This window comes from Ailuropoda melanoleuca, chromosome 5 (assembly GCF_002007445.2).
Source record: "Ailuropoda melanoleuca isolate Jingjing chromosome 5, ASM200744v2, whole genome shotgun sequence".
Classification (NCBI taxonomy): domain Eukaryota; kingdom Metazoa; phylum Chordata; class Mammalia; order Carnivora; family Ursidae; genus Ailuropoda; species Ailuropoda melanoleuca.
In genome coordinates, this window is record NC_048222.1 from 60,632,986 (window position 1) to 60,654,221 (window position 21,236).

Sequence of the window (21,236 nt, forward strand, 5' to 3'; positions counted from 1 at the left end):
TGTAATGGTCCAGGAAGGCCTGTCAATAGCGGTTACAATTAAGCTGAAAGTACTCCCTGTAGAGGCACGGGTGAGCCCAAAGCTGCCAATCAAGAACGAACTTAATGTGTTTCAGGAACAGAAAGGAGGCAAGTGCAGCTGAAATACACAGATAAGGTGGAAGGGTGTTGAGGTTGGAGAGAGGCAAACAGTGTATAGATCTATAAGCCATGATTTAAAAATCGGGATTCTAACTATGGGAAGTCAGAACTTTAAATGGGAATGTAATGTGATTTCATTTTTTAGAAGATCATTCTGACTGCTGTGTGTTAGAGGAACAAGTGAAAAAAGCAGAGAAAAATGTTCAGAGGTTTATTCCATCAGCTCAGGAAGAATTGAAAAGCAGGGGTGAGGGAAAGCAGAGAAAAATTTATAAGTAAGAAATTTGGAAGAAAGAGTTCACAGCCACCACCTTTATCCAGCCCATCAGCAGTGTCTAAGAAGGGGGGGGGGATGAGGAAAAATGGGTTGGGGGGCGTTGAAGAGTCAAGTAAAAATTTTCTAAAGGGAAAGCAAAATTTGACGGTAGTGGTTGGTGTAGGTTGAGGGGGGCTTTCTTTTGAGCGTGACACTATAGCATGTTCACATAATAAAGCACCCCAATAAAGGGAAAGAAAGAAATGCAGGAGAAAGAAGAATTTTACAGGTCCTAGAAGAAGAGGATGTAAATCAGAGCCCAAGTGAAGGGGTTGGCCTATTGGTTACCTGTGTGACCCCAATTATTGTGAAAAAGACTGTGTTAAGAAAGGTACTGATGTTCATTAGGACAACTCTCTGAATTCCTCCTCCACCCCTCTTTCCTCACCCCCTCGGCTCCTCTCCAGCTCTGTTGAAGGCCTTGGATCATACTTCCTTGAGAAAAGACTAGTAATGAAACCGGAACTCTACCCACACCACCCCTTAACTTCCCTGTTTCCCTGCCCTTTACAAGGGATATTACTTGACTTCAACTTTCAGGTCAACTCCCTCACGATGGATCAGTCCATTACCAAAGACATGGTAGCACACAGGGCCTGTAAAAGGAAAAAAACAGCACAACAGAAAAAGAAAAAGGAGACAGGAACCGGGTTCCGATAGAGGGAAAACATTTAGAGTAAGAAGGCGGAGGGTAATGCCACGGAGTGAGTAAAGCTGCTACAGCGTGCCTGAGGCCGCTAAATTTGGCCCTTAACTCTTTCAAGGTAGTGAAGTAAACAGGCTTGAAGGAAAGGCAGATGTAGCTTTGCTGGAGTAATTGGCGCCAGCCTCCCACAAGCCAGGAATGCAATCGGCCGGCCGAGATTGGGAGAGTCACGAGGCAGCGAGCGGGTGGGCTACACGGCGCATGCCTAGGATGCAGCTGCGCTCAGGTGACCGGAAGAAATGGCCGAGTCAAAATGGCTGCAGAAAAGGCAGCGGGGGGAGCTGCGGGCTGCGGCGCCTGTAGCGCTAAAGCCATGGAGCGGGTTCTACCTATGCTGTTGGTGCCGGTCCCTGTGGAGGCAACGGGGCGGCTGGGATCCCGGGCGCAGTTGCACAGAGAGCAGGAGATTCTGGGGAGCCTAACAGCTGCAGGCAGCCTGCAAGTGCTTTCCTTGGCGCCGGGCGGCCGGAGCAGGGGTACCTGCTGCCTCGGTGGCCCTTTTCGGCAGTAAGTGCTGCGGGAGGGATGGGCAGTGTCGGAGGAGTCCGGAGCCTTAGCTCGGCTGGCCTCAGTGCTCCCCTCCAGGCGTGGAGGTAGCGGGAGAGGAATGACAGCCGCGGGAAACCCCTCAGATGCGATCCGGGTACCCTCTCGGAACCTTTTCCTCGCTTTGCAGCCCCACCCTCGCTTCCCGGTTCCCGGGGCGCGGAAGAGGCATCCAGCTCCTCGGCTGGCCTCGGTGAACCCGGAGCAGGTCCCAACGTAGGGGTTCTTTCATTAATTCAACGTAGGTTAATTGTTACGGTGCTGTGCAACTTGCCCATTTTCTTCTTTCAGTTAACTCCCTTAAAGATAACAGCTGGGGGTCATCTCTAATTTGAATCATCCTGATACCTTTTTCTTGTGCCTGAAACAGCGACTTCCTTTACACATGGGCTTCCCGCCGCCTTCTTCAGGGATAGTCTAGTTTGCCCATTCATTTATTCACTCAGCAAATATTTATTACACGCAAACTGTTACATAGGAGCAGTCTCTAAAGAGTTAAGACAGCTCTTAAATGTGAAGCTTGCATGACTTGGGAAGGCAGAAAAAAAAATTATCCTGTATTAACTTTCCGCTTCTGTAACTCTCCGTTCAGGAGTTAGTTTATGCCATGAAGTCTAAGAGTGCCCTCTGAGTCTTTGGGCTCTCTCTTTTTTGAAGTTTTATTTATTTAAGTAATCTCTACACCCAACATGGGGCTCAACTCACAAACCGAAGGTCAAGAGGGTCTTGCTCTTCCAACTGAGCCAGCCAGCACCCCCGGCCTCTTTTAATAATAGAAAATGTTTAGAAACCATCTCCAAAAACATTAAGTAGTTAAGAGGTGTTTTAGCTTAGCATTTCCATGTTCTGTAACAGTGCCTGACAATAGAGGTTTGTTAAATAAGCGGGTGTTTTAATCGGTTTGGCGTTTGTATTCTTTTACTCCTGATCTCTAGATGCTAAGAGGAAGAATATCTCCATAGGGGAAGTTAGTTAATTCAACTGTGTTAAGTACCTGTGGACACAGTCCTGTAAAGAAAGGAATGAGGCAGAGAAAAGGAGAACTCTTCAGGTGTTGGAGAACTTAACAGAAGACACACATATGAGGGCATCCATAAGCTACTGCATGAAATTAGTAGATTGAAGGAGGATCAGGAAGGACTTTCTATTTGAATTGGATTTTAATTTTAATTCAAGTACTTCATAGGGTAAAAATAAGGACAAATTTCTATTATTCAGGGTTTACTTATCTCAAAGTGTATATGGTCCTTTTTATATATGTTGAAATCACTGTACACTGCATAGTTATTTTTATTGAAAATTTCCTGTCTTCTCATGTGATGGTATAGTCCATATGCTAATGATGCTTATGGTGTCACTGTATTCTGCCTTTTAAATATACCTTAATTTGTTTAATCTTTTCCATATTCGACATTCAGGTTGTCTTCCAGATTTTCACTGTAAACAGTAAGGAATTGGGTGCTCATGAAAAATCATCAGTTTAGGTATAAAGATAGAAATATAAAGTATGTCAGTCTTTTTTCTTTAATAAATACATTAGAGCACCAAGTCTGATTTTTTTTCTTTTTTTTAGATATAAAATTTATTCTGTAGAAAAAAGAAAAGATGACACTTTCTCAGTATGGTAGCTTTCTCTCATTCCATTGTATTGTTTTCAGAAGTGAGCCCTTTATTTTGATTTTTAAATTTTTTTTAAAGATTTATTTTATTTCTTTTTAAATTTTATTTATTTGACAGAGAGGGAACACAAGCAGGGGGAATGGGAGAGGGAGAAGCAGGCTTCCCGCTGAGCAGGGAGCCCAACATGGGGCTCCATCCCAGGACCCTGGGATCATGACCTTAGCCGAAGGCAGACACTTAACGTCTGAGCCACCCGGGCGCCCCTAAAGATTTATTTTAGAGAAGACAGCCCTTGTGTGTGGGGATGTGTTGGGAGGGGAGGAAGCGAAAGGGAGAGAAATCTCCAAGCAGACTCCCCTGAGTGAGGAGCCCAATCCCATGACCCTGAGATCATGACCTGAGCTGAAATCAATAGTTGGTTGCTTAACCAATTGAGCCACCCAGGCGACCCCCCCCTTACTTTTTAAATGTAGTTTAATTTAATTTGAAGCTGTAGCATCACTCATTAGTCTCTTTCCACCATTGTTAGCCATTGTTGGTGTGTTGACATTATACTACTTTAATAATTTTGTAACTGAGCTGTCCAGCATGGTAGCCATTAGCTGCATGTGACTTAATAAATTTTGCATTTTTCCTTAGTGGCACTATTCACATTTCAAGTGTTCAGTAGCCACATGTGGCTTTTGGTTACTATATTGGACAGTGCAGATATATAGAGCACTTCCATCATTATGGAAAGTATTGTTGGACAGAGTTATTCTATAACATAGCATCTCAGAGTCTTCATAGTCTATAAATACAAAGTCACTTTCTAAAAGTCTTTGAAAGCCTTTAAGTTAGCAAAACCTATTTTGTTAATTGTGAGTACCACCTCTTGTCAATAATATACATATTTGGTTGTTGAAACTTATCCTTATGACTGTTCCTTTAAACATTTCGTTGGACAGGATTTAAGATGAAGCAATAAAAGCAGCCGTTGTTTATTGCTCCATGCCCTCTTTTCATTACGCACTCCTATATTGTTGGCCTGAAAGGGGGGGGGGGTCCCAGAGCAATGTACATTCCCTTAACTTGGGTGTAGAATTAATGCTACTACCATGTGAACTAAAGAATTGTTCTTTACTCCTTCTGCCCTTCTACCCTCACCGTTGTGGGTAAATATTATTGTGGATAATAGAATATAATAATCTATGCTTTTCCTTAGCTTTGTATGGGAGGATTCTCATATCAGCAGCTCACCAACAGACAAGCCCAAACTGCTTGCTCTTAGTGAAAATTATGAACTGTTTATCTATGAATTTAATTTGAAAGATGGAAGATGTGATGCAACCATTTTGTATAGCTGTAGTGAGGAGACATTGCAAAAGCTCATTGAAAATCAAAATATCAGTAAGTATTTACAGGTGGTCTTTCAGCATGTTTTAGTCTGTGACATTGCTGTGTAATCATATATATTCCAGGAAAAGTTCTTACAGGGATGAAATCAGGGAGGGAGATTTGCCTTGTCCAATACAGTAATCACTAGTCACGTGGGGCTGTTGAGCATTTGAAATGTGATTAATGTGAATTAAGATGTCCTCTAAGTGTCAGACACATACCAGATTTTGAAGACTTAGTATAAAAAAGTAAAATGTCTCGTTAATAGTTTTTTGTATTAATTACATGTCGAAATGATATTTTGGGTGTAATGGGATAAATAGTATGTAAAAAATTTGTTTCACCTGTTTCTTTTTTCAGTGCAGCTACTAGAAAATTTAAAATTACATTGTGGTTTGCATTTGTGCCTGACAATATTTCTGTTGGATAGTGCTGATCTAGACTGGTTACCCATCCTGAGGACTGCAGGGAACAGAAATAAAAGTACTCAGGCTTCTGTATTTAAGGCAGTAGCATACCAGACACCCTTGATTTTAAGGTTCCTTCGTTTTTTTGTTTTTTTTTTTCTTTTTCAGATTTTTTTATTTTTAAGTACTCTCTGCACCAAATGTGGGGCTGGAACTCACAACCCCAAGATCAAGAGTCACGTGCTCTTCTGACGGAGCCTGCCAGCTGCCTCCCTTCTTTTTCTTTAAAAAAAAAATCTGATCTTGTGGGGTTCCTGAGAGAAGTAGGTTTTTTGTTTTTTAAATCTTCTGTTGTGATCAGACCCTGACTATAAACAGAATGAACAGAGACATTGTAGGCTATCTTTATTCATCCTATTACTTACCTACCAGTCATCACTTGCTTGGGTGGGTATGAGCATTAACTGCCTAGAATCGGACAAAGTGCTGCTTCTTTGTTTCACCTATTCATGCTGTGTTTACAAAATCAAAATTACCAACTATGAAATTGTGACCAGTGAGTTTGAAATAATCTCTTTTTGCTTCCTAGGTGTTTCCTTATTATCTCTGAAAATTCTGTCATTTCACAATAACAAATCACTGTTGTTCATCAACAAATGTATTGTCCTACACATTGTATTTCCTGAAAGAGGTGCTGAGATCGAAGTACTCAACTGTTTCACGTTACCCTTGCCTGCACAGGCAGTGGACAGGATTATTGACATGCAGCTCTGCAGAGGAATTCTTTTTGTTTTGAATAGTTTAGGCTGGATCTGTATCCTTGATAATAAAGATGGGGATATGTAGGGAAGGGAATACCTAGAAGGATGAGCCTTTTTTAGGCTTTTAGTTTTAGGGACTGGTATATAGGTGGAATGGTTAGTTTTTCAGTAAAACTTTCCAGGGAAAAAGATCTTCATGAGCTTAAAATACTCACCTATATTGCTTTATATTCTATTGAAATATTTTCTAGTGTATGTACATATTTTTTCATGGCCATATAATCATCCAACTTATTTGTGTTTTTTCTAAATTATATATGCTTTATATTACCCATTTATTAAAACATGCTTGTTAAATATCTATTATGTGCTTGTTCCAGAAAGGATTTTGAGGACTGCTTATGGTGTGATATGTTCATTGTCATGTATAAATATAATCCATTTATCTCTAATGATTCCGTCATATTAGTGAATCATAGGGTTTGCTTAACCACTTTTAATTTGGTTTTGGAAATATTATAGTTTTTTTGTTTTTTTGTCTCTATCAGATCCATAGATCATTAGCAAAATTGTTCTGAAGACTTGGAAAATGACCCCTTACGTGATTTTGGAACTTGTATTTCTGAATTAAAGGGATGGTTTTTCTACTTTAGGTATAAAATAGCCTTTATTAAAATTTCTTTTGTAAAAATGTCATAAAACGTTGCATTAACTTCATTTTTGTTGCCAGGTTACAGAATGGTGCTGTCCAGCATGGTAGGCGCTAGGCTTCTGTGGCTGTTGAGCTCTTGAAATCGGCTGCTGTGATTGAGGAGCAGAATTCTTAGTTTTACTTTAAATTTAATTTTTTAAATTTAAAAGCTGATAGTTGTTTCAATTATTGGAGAAGTTCTAAGTATATTTAAGTTCCCAAATGTGAATTTTATGAAGTTTAAATACAGATCAGGTATTTCCAATGAAAATTTAGTGTCTAAACTGAGATTTGCTACAAGTGTAAAATACCAGATTTTGAACATTTATATGAAAAAAAGGTTGTAAGATATCTCAATTTTTTATATCAGTTACATGTTGAGATGGTAATATCTTGGGTATATTGGGTTAAATAAAATGTATTACTAAAATTAGGTTCACTGGTTTTTTGTTTTTTTTTTAATAAGACTACTAGAAAATTTACAGTGACAAATACAGCTCACATTGTATTTCTCTTGGACAGCACCATTGTCGAACACTAGTGGAAAATATTAGCAAGGTATCATTAAAGGCCTGGCACAGAATGAATGGATTTTCAACAAGTATTCCTGAATGAACTCTCAGGTTTATTGGGCCACCAACTTCATAGTCCTCCGATTACTGTGATGAGGGCTTTCTGGGTGTCCGGTATTCCTTTTGTTACTATCCCTGCAAGGTTGCAGCCATGAAGGTTTATAAGCTCCATCCCATCCTGTGCTTGAAGTGGTGAGGCTTACTTAAGACTGACATTTTCTTTAACTCTAACTCAAAGACATTTTTGACATTGTGGATGGTACACATGTGGCTCACGTGGATTTAGCACTTCACCAAGAAGACATGTATGGTGAGCAGCTGCAGGAGCCAGCCAAGATTTCTTCCTTTACTTCACTGAAAGTGTCTCAGGACCTAGATGTTGTAGTGATTGTCGGCTCCTCCAACTCTGCAGTTGCTCTTAACTTAAACTTGTATTTCAGGTATGTAAATTATTGCACTCTCTAATTTGAGGTAAATAATTAAAGCTGTAAGAGGTTAAAAATGTACTTGTTAGCTTTTTTTAAAAGCAGTTTTATTTCTCTATTCAGCTAGATTGTGTTCTAGCTACTACCTAGTGGGGTCGTTACTGTAAAATTGTGCAAATGACCTTGGCTACCTTTTTATTTCTTAATGTATATCAAAGCTGTGATTTTGATTTGTGTATGTTATATATGGCTTATATCATGTAAGTAAAAACGTTATCAAGCATAGTTTTAAAAATAATCAAGTACATATGGGGCGCCTGGGTAGCGCAGTCGTTAAGCGTCTGCCTTCAGCTCAGGGAGTGATCTCGGCGTTCTGGCCCACATCAGGCTCCTCCACTGGGAGCCTGCTTCTTCCTCTCCCACTCCCCCTGCTTGTGATCCCTCTCTCACTGGCTGTCTCTCTCTGTCAAGTAAATAAATAAAATCTTAAAAAAAAAATCAAGTACATAAAACATAATAGCACGGTTGGCTATTAATACATTATTTACCTACTTTTTGCCCTACATTAGAGTGGGAGAAAAAGGGATTTACCGTGTGTTAGAATTGCTGCTTATGTGGCCCGGGGTCCTGGCAGCCTTAGGGATTACTTTTTCTCTTGAAGGACTTTGATAAGATATATTAAACTAGCTTTCTCCAGCCAGGATTTCCTCAGGTGTTTCCCTTGAAGGACCCACATTTATGGCTATCTAAATATATTAGTAAAAATTGAATGCTGCTTTGTGTTTCTTTTTGATTTAGATATTCCAGTTACTTCTGATTTTATAATGTTTGTGAGAGGTATGATATGAGACGTGTAAGTAGACACCCCAGCCTGTACGTTATCACTTATCTAAAAGTAGGCTAGTCCACATTTATGACTTTCAGTATTTAGGGTCATTCAAAACCATTAGGATTTCTGATCCTAACTTAGGATCAGAATGAGATAAACAAATCCTTGAGTAATTGGGAATGCAGTTTGATGGCTTTTATTGCTTATTGTTTGGATCACAAGAAAGGACACATTCATCTTCACATAACTACCAGAATTGTGAATTTTTTTTAAATGGCCTTTTAATGCTTTCCTTTTTTTTTTTTTTAATCTTTAAGCAGGGATGATTAACACATTCTCACATCATGTGCTTGTTTATCAGTAGGCCATTTTTCCTGACTAAAACATACTCTGTGTATATAGACTTATCTCCTAATCATCTACCTTAGAAAATAATTTGATAGGTGAGGAGGGAGGAAAGCCTACTCAGCTACCCTGACCCTCGAGTGTAGGGTTCCATTCCTGTGGATGTTTTGGTAACACTTGAGGAGAGCTCAGAAGAGGGCATCAGGCACATTCCTTTGAACAAATTGCGTTGAACTCAGCTACTTTAACATCAGTCAGAGCTAGTGTTTTATTTCCGCTAAATTTAGGGATCTGTCCTGCCCAACTAAATGAGTAATCTCTATTTATTATTTACATGAATGCTTTTTAATTAGTATGATTTCTCTGGAGTTAACTGCATATTTTATTTTCTAAGTGTGCTCTGAAGTTTAAAAGTGTGTTTCTTTCTTCACTCCTGGTTTTGGCTTTTTTCCCCAATACAGAATGTTAGTCTCTCCTTTTCATTTTATCCTTTAAGATCTACCTCTCTCATGAGGCCTTTTCTTACTAAAACCCCTTCCACTTGTAATTTTATACTCCTTTTATCATTTTTTCTTTTTTGAACTTCCATAGCACTTTTGCTTTGAATTACACTTTGGCACTTAATTGTATAGTCTTGTATTATTTCTCTCATTTTTTCATGTTTCCTATAGAGTTTGTGAGCTCCTTGAGAAGCTAAACTCATGGTTTGTTCTTTCAGTTCATTGTCAGTGACTTTTTCTTCCATTTTACTTTAGGTGTCCACTCCCATGCTCTTACCCTGGCTTTGGTCATTGTTTGAAACTGTTCCTCCCCCAAATCACTAATCTACACATCTCACTTCCCAACCACAACTTCCAAACTTTCCACATCACTTACTCAAGTACCCCCACTCTTCTTGTTGTCTGACATCACTGGAATTTCCAGTCAGTTGACCTTCCACTCTCTTGGCCCCTCTTGTCTTGACATCCCTCCCTTTCTAGCATGAATTTTGACCCTCATTTCACTCTCTCTCTTTTTTTTTTTTTTTTTTTTTNNTTTTTTTTTTTTTTTTTTGCATGCCCCCTAAACTCTTCCTCCTGCCCTATGGTAGCACTTGGCCTGACAAAATCTCCCCCCCCCCCGCCACTCTGCCTTCTCTGTCCCTGCACCCAAGCAAGCAGGCACTAGTGAGAAAACCACAAAGGAAAATTGATAGCACTATAAGTTCATTTTTGCTACCTTTAACTGGTCTCTGAGTATTACCTGGAAATTTTATAATGATTTTCATGAGCCCATTCTTTACAACAATGTTTTGTTTTTGTTTTTAAAGATTTTATTTATTTATTTGACAGAGAGACAGCCAGCGAGAGAGGGAACACAAGCAGAGGGAGTGGGAGAGGAAGAAGCAGGCTCATAGCGGAGCAGGGAGCCCGATGAGGGGCTCGATCCCCGGACGCTGGGATCATGACCTGGGCCGAAGGCAGACGCTTAATGATTGAGCTACCCAGGTGCCCCTACAACAATGTTTTTAAACCTGTTTTCCTCAGGTCTCTACTCATTCTTTACCCCCAAGTCTTGGGTGACTTTGCCTCCTACTTTATAAAGGAAGTAGAATCTAATGAGAGCTCCCTCAGTTTCTCACATTAAGTTACAACCCCACTTTCTGTACCCATCTCCTCGTCTTCCCCTCTATTACAAGGGATTCTCCTCCTTCTATGAAGGCCCATCCTTCTGTGCTCTGGATCCTATTTCTTCCTTCTTTCTTAAGGACTCTTTTCCATTTCCTCCCTTTTTTATATCTCAAACCTCTTTTAAGTATTAGACCCATATCTAGTTAATCACCAGGTCCTAGTCATTCTACATCCTAAATGTTTCTTGAATCTGTCCACTTAAGTCCTCTGTTATCACTCTCATCCATGCCACAGTCATCACTTCCTGAACTAAGGTAAGGTAACAGCTCCTAATTGGTCTCCAGATGTCTGCTCTTACCCCCTCAACTTCATGCTCTGTACAATAGCCACAGTGATGCTGTAAAAATGGATAGCTTATCAGAGAAATAGCCAGATATTAATATCTGGGGGCAGGGTATCCACCTCTGGGCGGGGGGGATGGGGAACGGCTGTCTCCATGCATCATCTTTTCTCACTGTTACCCTGTCTTCTCTAACTTCTTTTTATCATCTCCTTGTTACATGTATGTTAATATACTACCTTCAAATTGTTGAAAGGGTTAATAGTAATTTAAGTGCTCAGGGTGTTTAAATGCCTCTCTTTCTCCCCCAGCTACTCTTCTGTATGTGATCATATTGCTTTTCTGCTTAAAACCCTTATTTAACTTCCCCCCGCAAGATGAAACTAAAAATCCTTAATAGCCCTAAAGCCCTATACCATCTGTCTCCTGCCAGGTTCTCCTGCCTCATCTCACACCACCTTGCTTCTCATTCCCTATGCTTTAGCCACCTTTGCCGCCTTTGTGTTTCTCAAATGTGACAGCCCTCTTTCTACATATACTCTTACATGTACACCTGCACTTGTATTTTGTCTTTCTAGTTCTTATGCATTCCCCTGGTATCAGCCTACATCTCACTTTGTGGTGACAGTATTATGAGCAGTTAAAAACCTGGGCTTTATGGTCACATTGAACGGGTTCAAATCCAGCCCCACTTTGAGGCTTCATTTCCATATCTATAAAATGCGGGTGTATTTATCTCATAGTTTTGTTGAAAGGTTTAGTTTATATAAAGTTTTTATCACAACACCTGCGATACAGTAGACAGTAAGTGCTCTTATCTCTTCATAAAGCTAACTGCCTGTAAGTGTCAAATTCTTTTTTCTTGAGATATAATTGACATACAACATTATATTAGTTTCAGGTGTATAATGTAATGATTCAGTATATGTATGTATTATGAAATGAACACTACCAACAGTTCATTACCGCACATAGTTGTAAATGGTCAGATTCTTAAGGCCGACTTTATCATTCTGCTCTAAGCAATGGAGATAAGGAGTCCTGTTCACGGAAACTTACTTTCTGTACTGTTCCTTCGGCGTGACACCCCTGCCCCTCCAGTTTTAACAGGAGCAGTAGTAACACAGATTTGGATTTGATCATCATTGTTGACCATGGCTATCATTTTAAAATGTAGGCAACACCCAGGACACCTATTCTGTGAAAGAACTCAAGAAGACATTCCTATTGAAGGCCCTAAGGGCATAGATGAAGATGATCCTCTCAATTCTGACTACAACATGAAACTGACCAAGTTTTCCTTTCAAGTTGATAGGTACAGAAACTCCCTTTTTGGATTTACTTTATTTCCATTTTTTGTCCTTTTTACTAAAGGGCTTTACAGAAGTAGACACTTCTTTTTTTAATGCATCTTCTTCTTGACTTAGTGTTTTATTTAGTGCCTTTCACTGTAACAATTGTAAGGTCTACCCTATCTTCCAGGTCTTGGAAAGCCCAGCTATTATCATTGAATGAAACGATAAAGAGCTCCAAACTGGAGGTTTCCTATTGTGCTCCATGGTTCCAGAATATTTCGCATTTGGAGTCCCCTGAATCTGGTAACCACAGTACCAGTATGCCAGGCTGGGCCTTCATTCCACAGGACGTAATGCACAGCCACTCTAAGTTTCCACAGAAGGATCATGCCAACACGAGTGAACCAGGGAGATCGTGGAAAATAATGAACATTAGTGAACAAGAGGAACCTGTTGAGCTTACATGTATGTCTGTGACAGGATTCAGTGCACTGTTTACTTGGGCAGTGGAAAGGATGGGCTGCACCATTGGCCTTTGGGATTTGGAGACCCAGGGTATGCAGTGTTTCTCCCTTGGCAAAAAGTGTATTCCTGTAGAAACTAGTGGAGACCAGCAGCTGTGCCTTCTTTTGACAGGTGAGAATGTCTTGTATCAGGTTGAAATCCATTGCTCAGAGGTTTGCTTTTTAAACCTATGTTATTTCTGCTCTGGTGATGTTAGTGCCTACTCTCTCCTCTAAGTGGTAGTCTTTCATGGGAGAAATTTGGTGTTACTCTTGATACTGTTGTCTGATATATTTGATTTCTAACTAAGGTTAATTTTGCTCAGCTAAATGCTCAGCTCAGATACTAAGTTAGAGAAAGTCTTAGGAGTAATAAAGGTTGGTTTTAATCCAGGGAGTCTTCACTTGACTTGTCTGTGGAAGCAAAAGTTGCAAGCTGGCTGCTTGTGGACCATCTATGAACCAAATCTATTTTGTTTGGCTTGCACTATCTAAGCTCCTTAAAAAAGACTTTTGTATAAATATGCAAAATAAGAGGATTTCCTGCTGTTACTGAAAAAATTATAAGATCTGGCAACACTAGGCCTGCATTCCTGCATAGTAATTTATGGGTTGGAGCTGAATTTCAGTTCTCTTAGATGGGCCATTTTCTTGTTAGGTTTTTCTTGCACTGTCTCACCACCTGTTTGGCCCTGTAGACATTTGAGTTTGGTATTTTGGATATATATTCATTCAGCATTTATGCTATAACCTCCTACAAAGCTACTGAATGATGTGATCATACTATGTGTCTCTTTAATACCCAAATTTTGGTAATTATGTATTTCTTTGTGTCAAGAGCATGCTTTTTGCTTTAACTTAGTAAATCAGAAATGTAACATCTCCGTAAATAATTTTAAATTCCAGGCATTGATTGTGCAGGATAATAGAAAGTAGAGAAATGAGATTTAGTACTATTTGATAGGATGCACTGTTTTTACTAGAATGTACCCTGTGGTCCATGTTTAAAAAATAAAAGTCCTCTTTAAAAACATTTAAAAAATCAAATTAACTATGGTCATAGTAGTACCTGGTGTCCAACAAATATATTTGTAATTACAGCACTGAAGTATTGAGTTATTAGAAATTAATTCATGTTATAATTCTAAAACCTAAGTCCTCATAATTTATTTAAGGTAACTTTTATTTTCCCTGTAGAAAATGGACTCTCTCTGATTTTGTTTGGATTGACTCAGGAGGAGTTTTTAAATAGACTAATGATCCATGGAAGTGCCAGCACTGTGGACTCTCTTTGCCATCTCAATGGTTGGGGGAGGTGCTCAATCCCCATACATGCACTGGAGGTAACAATTAAATGTCTGTATGACTTCGCTTCACTATTTTCTGTATATACTCTTATTTGACTGAAGATTTGGGAGAATTCATTTAACCTAGCAATAAAAAGAACTCTAGTCTTTCCCAACCATTTGCTTAGTTCTCGTTATTTCATTACCCAAATTCTGCTTAGCAGTTGACCCTTTTTGGCCTTAAAAGATATAAAATTATAATAACCACTAAGAAAAAAAAGAATGGAAGCAACAGTAAGCTGATAAGACTAAATGAAGTAGAAGCAAGGTATGGAAAGCATGAACAAGAGTGATTTTTATTTCTACCTGTGGTCTCTAGTCTTCTCTCCAGCTGTAGAAGCAACATAACCTGAATTTGTATAGTATTTTATAGTGCACACTCTTAGATGAGTTATCTAGTTTTGTCTTAAAATGACCACATGAGATGGGTTGGATAGTTTTTTATTCATTTCATTTTACAGATGAAAAACCTTAGGCTCAGAATGGTTGAGTGAGTGGCTCATAGCATTACTAATAAGAACTGGAGCTGGAATCAAAGTTAGGGTACTTTTCTCTATACCACACAGTCCCTGAAAGGTAAAAAACTGAAAGTTAACAATGTTATGTGCAAATCTGTATTTTTAATGACAGCTTTATTAAAATTAATTTGGGGCACCTGGGTGGCTCAGTTGGTTAAGCCTCTACCTTCGGTTCAGGTCATGACCCCGGAGTCCTTGGATCAAGCTCTCTGCTCATCAGGGAGCCTGCTTCTCCCTCTCCCCCTGCTTGTGATTTCTCGCTCTCTCGCTCTTTCACTCTCTTGCTCTCTCTCTCAAATGAATAAAATCTTTTTTAAAAAATAAAATATAATTCACATACCATAAAATTCACCCACCTAAGTATACAATCCATTCGTTTTTAGTGTATTCCGGCTCGTACAGCTATCACCACTATCTAATTCCAGAACATTTTCATTTCTCTAAAAAGAAACTTTGTACTCATTAGCAGTCACTTAAAATTTCTCGTGGCCTCTAAGTTCCAAACACTAATATACTTTCTGGCTCTGGATTTGCCAATTCTGGACATATAAATGGAAGTATAAAATATGTAGCCTTTTGTGACTAGCTTCTTTCACTTAGCATGTTTTCAAGTGTCCTCAGTGTTGTAGCATATATCAGTACTTCATTTTTTGTATGGCTGAATGATATTCCATTTTATGGATATACCACATTTTGTTTATCCATTCATCCATTGATGGACATTTGTGTTGTTTCCACTTTTTGGTTATTATAAATAATCCTGTGAACCGTGGTGTACAAGTTTTGTTTCATGTTTTCATTTCTCTTGGGTATACACCTAGCAGTGGAATTACTGGGTCACTTAACTTCTTGAAGAACCACAAAATTGTTTTTCCCAGCAGTTTCACTATTTTACATTCCTGCCAGCAGTGTATGAGGGCTCCAACAGCGCCACACCCTCACCAACACTTGTTATTGTCAACCTTTTTGTTATAACCATCCTTTTAGTAGTGAAGTCAAAGTGATATCTCATTGTGGGTATTTTGTATGTGTGTGTTTTTGCTTTGTGTGTGGTTTGTTTGTTTGTTTTAGTAAGCCCAATGCCTAGTGTGGGGCTTGAACCCACAACTCCAAATTGAGAGTCACATGCTGTCCTGACTGAGCCAGCCAGGGACCCCTCATTGTGGTTTTAATTTGCTTTTTTTTTTTTTCTAAGATTTTATTTATTTATTTGACACAGAGACAGCCAGTGAGAGAGAGACAAGCAGGGGGAGCGGGAGAGGAAGAAGCAGGCTCCCAGCAGAGGAGCCCGATGTGGGGCTGAATCCCGTTAACGCCGGGATCATGCCCTGAGCCGAAGGCCGACGTTTAACCACTGTGCCACCCAGGCGCCCCATGATTTGCATTTTCTGAATGACTAATGATGTTGAACATGTTTTCATGTACTTATTATCCATTTGTATATGTCTTTGGAGAAATGTCTATTTATTTATTTATTTATTTATTTTTTAAAGATTTTTTAATTTTATTTTTATCTGACAGAGATAGAGACAGCCAGTGAGAGAGGGAACACAAGCAGGGGGAGTGGGAGAGGAAGAAGCAGGCTCACAGCAGAGGAGCCTGATGTGGCTCGATCCCATAACGCCGGGATCACGCCCTGAGCCGAAGGCAGACGCTCAACCGCTGTGCCACCCAGGCGCCCCTGGAGAAATGTCTATTTAAAACTTTGTCCATTTTTGAATTTTTTGTCTCGATCGTTGAGATCTTAGAGTTCCTTATGTATTCTGGGTACTAGACTCTGATGACTTTCAAATATTTTCTCCCATTCTGCAGTTGTCTTTTCACTTTCTCAGTGATGTCCTTTGAAAAAGGTTTTAATTTTGATAAAGTCAGTTTACTTTTTAATCTCTGGTGCTTTTGGTGTCATGTCTAAGAAACCATTGCCTAAACTGAGGTGATGGAGATTTATGAGTTTTATAGTTTTAGCTCTTACATTTTAAGTGTATAGTACATTTTGATTAATTTATGTGGTATATATGTGGTATTAGTAAGGGATCCAATTTCATTCTTTTGCAGGAAGATACTCATTTTTTCCAGCACCATTTGTTGAAGAACTTACTTTTCTACACTACATAATATCATTAAAATTTGAGTAATTGGGGGAAAAAAGAAAATTTGGTCACCTATAAATCTATTATCCAGAAGTAATCATGCCTATTTCCATATGGTTGTTTTTCTTAAATATTAATGTTAATAATAAGATTATTTCATTCATCTTCTTATCAATCCTATAGGTAAATGCTGTTATTAACCCTATTTTATTGATGAGGAAGCACAGGTTAGGAAATCTAATTCAGATATACATGGACAGCAGGTGGTAGTTAGCCAGGATTTGAACCAGGCAGTGTGACTACAGACCACAGAGCCTACAGTGTGTCCTTACACACTGCTCAGATGTGTGTGAGTTTAATGAGGATTGGATGGTATATGAGGGATCACAACCAACACCACAGAAATATAAACAATTAGAAGAGAATATTAAGAAGAATTTTATGCCAGCAAATTGGGCAATTTGGAAGAGGATGGATAAATTCCTAGAAATGTATAAAAAAGGATTGCATGGTATGTGGAGCGTTGTTTTGGCCTTGGTCTCCCCCCACATACAAATGAGTGAGTATATATGATTTTAGTGATAACAACAACAACAACAATAATAAAAGACTCTTGTACCCGGCGTCCAGGCAAGAGCTAGATTATTGTTAACATTCTTGACTGTGTGCCCCTCTCCATCCTATTCTCTTATTTTGCTTAGTGTCAGAGTTAACTAGCATTCTGAACATTTTAACAATGCCCTTGCTTTTCTTTATCTTCCTCCATATAAATATAGCCTCAAATAATGCTATTTGTTTTGGCTATTGCTGAATTTCATACATAATGGAATCACTGTATATATTCCTTAGGCCTTTTTTTTTTTTTTAACACTAAACATTTTTTGTGATTCATCCAGTGTTAATTTGTATAGCTATAATTTATTCAGTTTCACTCCCATATGGTATCCCATTGTATAAATATATCTTTATCCAACTTTAGGTTTTTTCCAGGTGTTTGCTGTTATGAACCATGTTGCTGTTAACAGTACACATCTGCAGTACGTGTGCAAGAGTTTCTCTGTGGTGGTGGTGGTAGGATTGCTGGGTCGTAGGACATGTGCATCTTTCACTTCACTAGATGATACTCTAGTTTTCCAGGGTTGACTTAGCAGTTTATGCTCTCACCAACAATGTATGTTAGTTTTCATTGTTGATGTCTTTTCCAGCATTTGGCATATCCAGATTTTTAAAAAATTTGCCAATCTGATACTATGATGGGCTTTAATTTGCATTTTCCTGCTGGTTAAAGTTGATGTATATATGACATTTGGATTTCTTTTGTGAAGTGACTGTTCATGTCTTTTGCCTATTCTGTCTTGGGGTGTTTGTCTTTTTCTTGCTGGTTTGTAGTTTGTATGTTGGTTGTATTCTAGATACTAATTCTTGGTTGTAAGTGAAGTGAATATATTCTAATGTGTGGCTCATCCTTTTACTTTCTTTGTGGGGTCTTTGATTTTAATGTAGTTCTGAATTTTAGTGTAGTTTCATTAATCAGTGGTTTCCTTTCTGCGTGTAATTTGTGACTTCTCCTATCCTTAAGTCATGGAGATGTTCTTATATTTTTTCCCAAGTGTTAAAAATATGACTTTGACAATTAAGTTCTTTTCCATTTGGAACTTATATTTATGCATGTTGTAAAGTAAGGACTTATTCCCTCCGCTCAACCCCTGCCCTGTATTGATAACCATTTGTCTCAGAACCACTTTTTCCCTAAAGTCCTTCTTTTTACCACTATGTGAAATCTCTGTGTGTCAAGTTTTTATATATGCATGAATTTGTTTCTGGGCTCTATTCTGTTCCATTGGTCTTTGTCTGTCCTGGGCCAGTTCCACTCTGTCTTAGTTATAAATAAATCCCTCCTTTATTATTGCTCAGGGATGTCTTTATTATTCTCTCTCCCTTAACTCTCTTCCCTCCGTTCAGATCAGCTTGTCAAGTTTCATGAAAAACTGTTAAGATTTTTTATTAGAATTAAATCTAGATATCAAGTTGGGAAGAATTGACATCCTTAAGATATTTAATATTCCTATCCATAAACAAAGTTTCTTTCCATATTTTTTCGTATCTTTGTTAATGTCTTTCAATGAAACATTACAAGTGCTACAATTTTTCCGTTAAGAGCTTAACATCCTTTGTTAGCTTTATTTTTAGTTTGGATATATATTTATATTTAAATATATGTGCGTTTATATTTAAGTACTATATGTTCAAATATAGTATATGTTTATAAAAATTTTAAAACTGTATTACATATTGCTATTATAAATGGTATATTTTAAGTTACATTTTGTTACCAGTATAAAGAAATACTATTTAATTTTTATACATTGATTTTTGTATCCAGCAAATTTGTTAAATTTTATTAATCCTAATAGTTTGTTAGATTTTCTTGAAGTTTTTATATATTTAATGTACAATAACATCAAAGTAATATAATTTTGTTTCTTCTCTTCAAATCCTTATTCTTTTTACTTTTCCTTATTTTGCTGCTGGTACCTCTAGCATAATATTACTCAGAAGTAACAGTGGGCATCCTTATCTTATTCCTGATTTTAAAAAAGAATACCTATAATATCTACCTATTAAAGTATGTGTCAGTGCACATGCGCATGCACTCATGTATATTAAGAAAATCTTTATGGGGCACCTGGGTGGCTCACTTGGTTGAGCATCTGACTCTTGATTTTGGCTCAGGTCATGATCTCAGGGTCATGATCTCAAGCCCTGCATTGGGCTGCGTGCTCAGTAGGGGGTCTGCTTAAGATTCTCTCTCCTCCTTCCTCTGCCCTCCCTCCCCCACCTCTCTCTCACTAAAAGAAAGAGAGAGAGAGAGAAAGAAAAAGAAAGAAAGAAAGGGGGAAGGGAAGGGAAAGGGAGGGAGGAAGAAAGAGAAAAGAAAGAAAAGGGAGAAGAAGAGGGAAGAAGAAAGAAAGAGAGAAAGAAAATATAAGATTAAGTTCTCCTTTTTTCCTGGCTGTGAAATATTTTTTAAAATCATGAATGGGTTTTGAAATTATATTGAATACTCGTTCTAAATCGGTACGATCATATGAATCCTCTTTTCATCTGTTACTGTAATAAAGCACATTAATCAGTTTTATTTTTATTGTGAAATAAAATGTATAAAAAAGTGTACAGAATATATATACAGTTTAACAAATAATTACAAAGCAAAAACTCCTGTAGCCACTAGACAGGTCAAAAAATAAAACATTACCAACTCTCCAGGAGCTCCTGTGACCTCTGGTAGTTTGGATATTAAATATTCAGTTTATGTTCTCTTGGAGGATATTCTGGGAAACATAATATACATATTTAAATTATCGAATCCAAAGTTCATAACTTTACTCTTCTGGATAATACAAGTCAATTGAATGCTTTAACTTTATTTACTTTTCCCCTACTTAAGTTACTGTTGCATTTTATTTTTTTAACTGCAATAGACATCATTATTATGTATTTAGGTTATTTCTTTTTACACAGGTATGAAACATTTTCTTTGCTCTTCGTTTCTTCTCACATTTTAGGCCTTCCCTCTGCCTAGATTGTATCATTTAGAATCTCTTTGAGGAACTGACTGGTGCTGAACTCTGTTTTTACCTAACTAATACTGTCTATTTTGCAGCCATTTTTGAAAGATATTTTTGAGAGGTATGGAATTGTAGATAGGTAGTTGTTTCTTTCAGAACACTCATGATCACTTTCTACTGTCTTTAAGAAATCAGCTGTTATTTCTTTGAGGGAAATTTAGTTTTTTCCCTTCAGGCTACTTTTGCAATCTCTTTGTTTTTAGTGTTCTCCAGTTTGCGATTTTATGTCTCACTAATGAATCATGGTCTTTAGTTGGAAAAATATTAGTTTGATACCAATTCTTTAAAATTTGTTGAGATTTCATTTCTAGCCTACTAAGTACTCAGGTTTTGCAACTGTTCCATGTGCTTGAACATTGAATATGTATTTTCCCCCCACATGTGTGAAGTCACAGTGGTTCTTCAATCAGAAGTAATTAGACTTGGGGGCGCCTGGGTGGCACAGCAGTTAAGCGTCTGCCTTCGGCTTAGGGTGTGATCCCGGCGTTATGGGATCCAGCCCCACATCAGGCTCCTCCGCTATGAGCCTGCTTCTTCCTCTCCCACTCCCCCTGCTTGTGTTCCCTCTCTTGCTGGCTGTCTCTATCTGTGTCAAATAAATAAATAAAATCTTAAAAAAAAAAAAAAAGAAGAAGAAGTAATTAGACTTGGGACGCCTGGGTGGTTCAGTCGGTTCAAGTGTCTGCCTTCAGCTGCAGTCGTGATCCCGGGTCCTGGGATCAAGTCCCGCATAGGGCTCCTTGCTCGGTGTGGAGCCTGCTTCTCCCTCTGCTTGCTGGTCCCCCTGCTTGTGTGCTCTCTCTCTGGCAGATAAATAAAATCTTTAAAAAAAGAAGTAATTAGACTTTACATACTTCCCTTATTTTCCCTTACTGTCTATGAGTCTTTGTTATATTGTAGATAATTTCTTCATATCTCTCTTCCAGTGCACCAGTTCTCTTTTCAGTTATGTCTAATCTATTATTAAACACATCCTTTGAGTATCTAATTTCAATTTTTATTTCTAGAATTACTATTTGGTCATTTTTTCTAAGATTTTTGTTTGAGAGAGAACAAATGGTGGGGTGAGGCATAAGTCATTTGAGATTGGAGGGGATTCCTTTAACCATGTTTCTTTTTAAAGATTTTATTTATTTGAGAGAGAGAGAGAGAGAGAGACACCATGAGCAA

The 21,236-nt window shown here is 38.2% G+C and overlaps 1 protein-coding gene across 5 annotated transcripts in view; it reads left to right on the forward strand.

Moving 5' to 3' along the window:
* Positions 1–1,380: 1,380 nt before the first annotated feature.
* Positions 1,381–21,236, forward strand: part of SPG11 (SPG11 vesicle trafficking associated, spatacsin) — an 83,230-nt gene continuing 63,374 nt past the window's right edge. For 3 of the 5 annotated variants that reach the window (XM_034661036.1, XM_002913237.4, XM_019801540.2), the window contains exons 1-7: positions 1,381–1,669; positions 4,533–4,717; positions 5,702–5,926; positions 7,375–7,576; positions 11,863–12,000; positions 12,168–12,616; positions 13,681–13,826. In XM_034661036.1, the coding sequence (XP_034516927.1) occupies positions 1,416–1,669; positions 4,533–4,717; positions 5,702–5,926; positions 7,375–7,576; positions 11,863–12,000; positions 12,168–12,616; positions 13,681–13,826 (1,599 nt within the window). In that variant the 5' untranslated portion in view covers positions 1,381–1,415. The other 2 variants (XM_034661037.1, XM_034661038.1) reach the window with 2 other exon arrangements.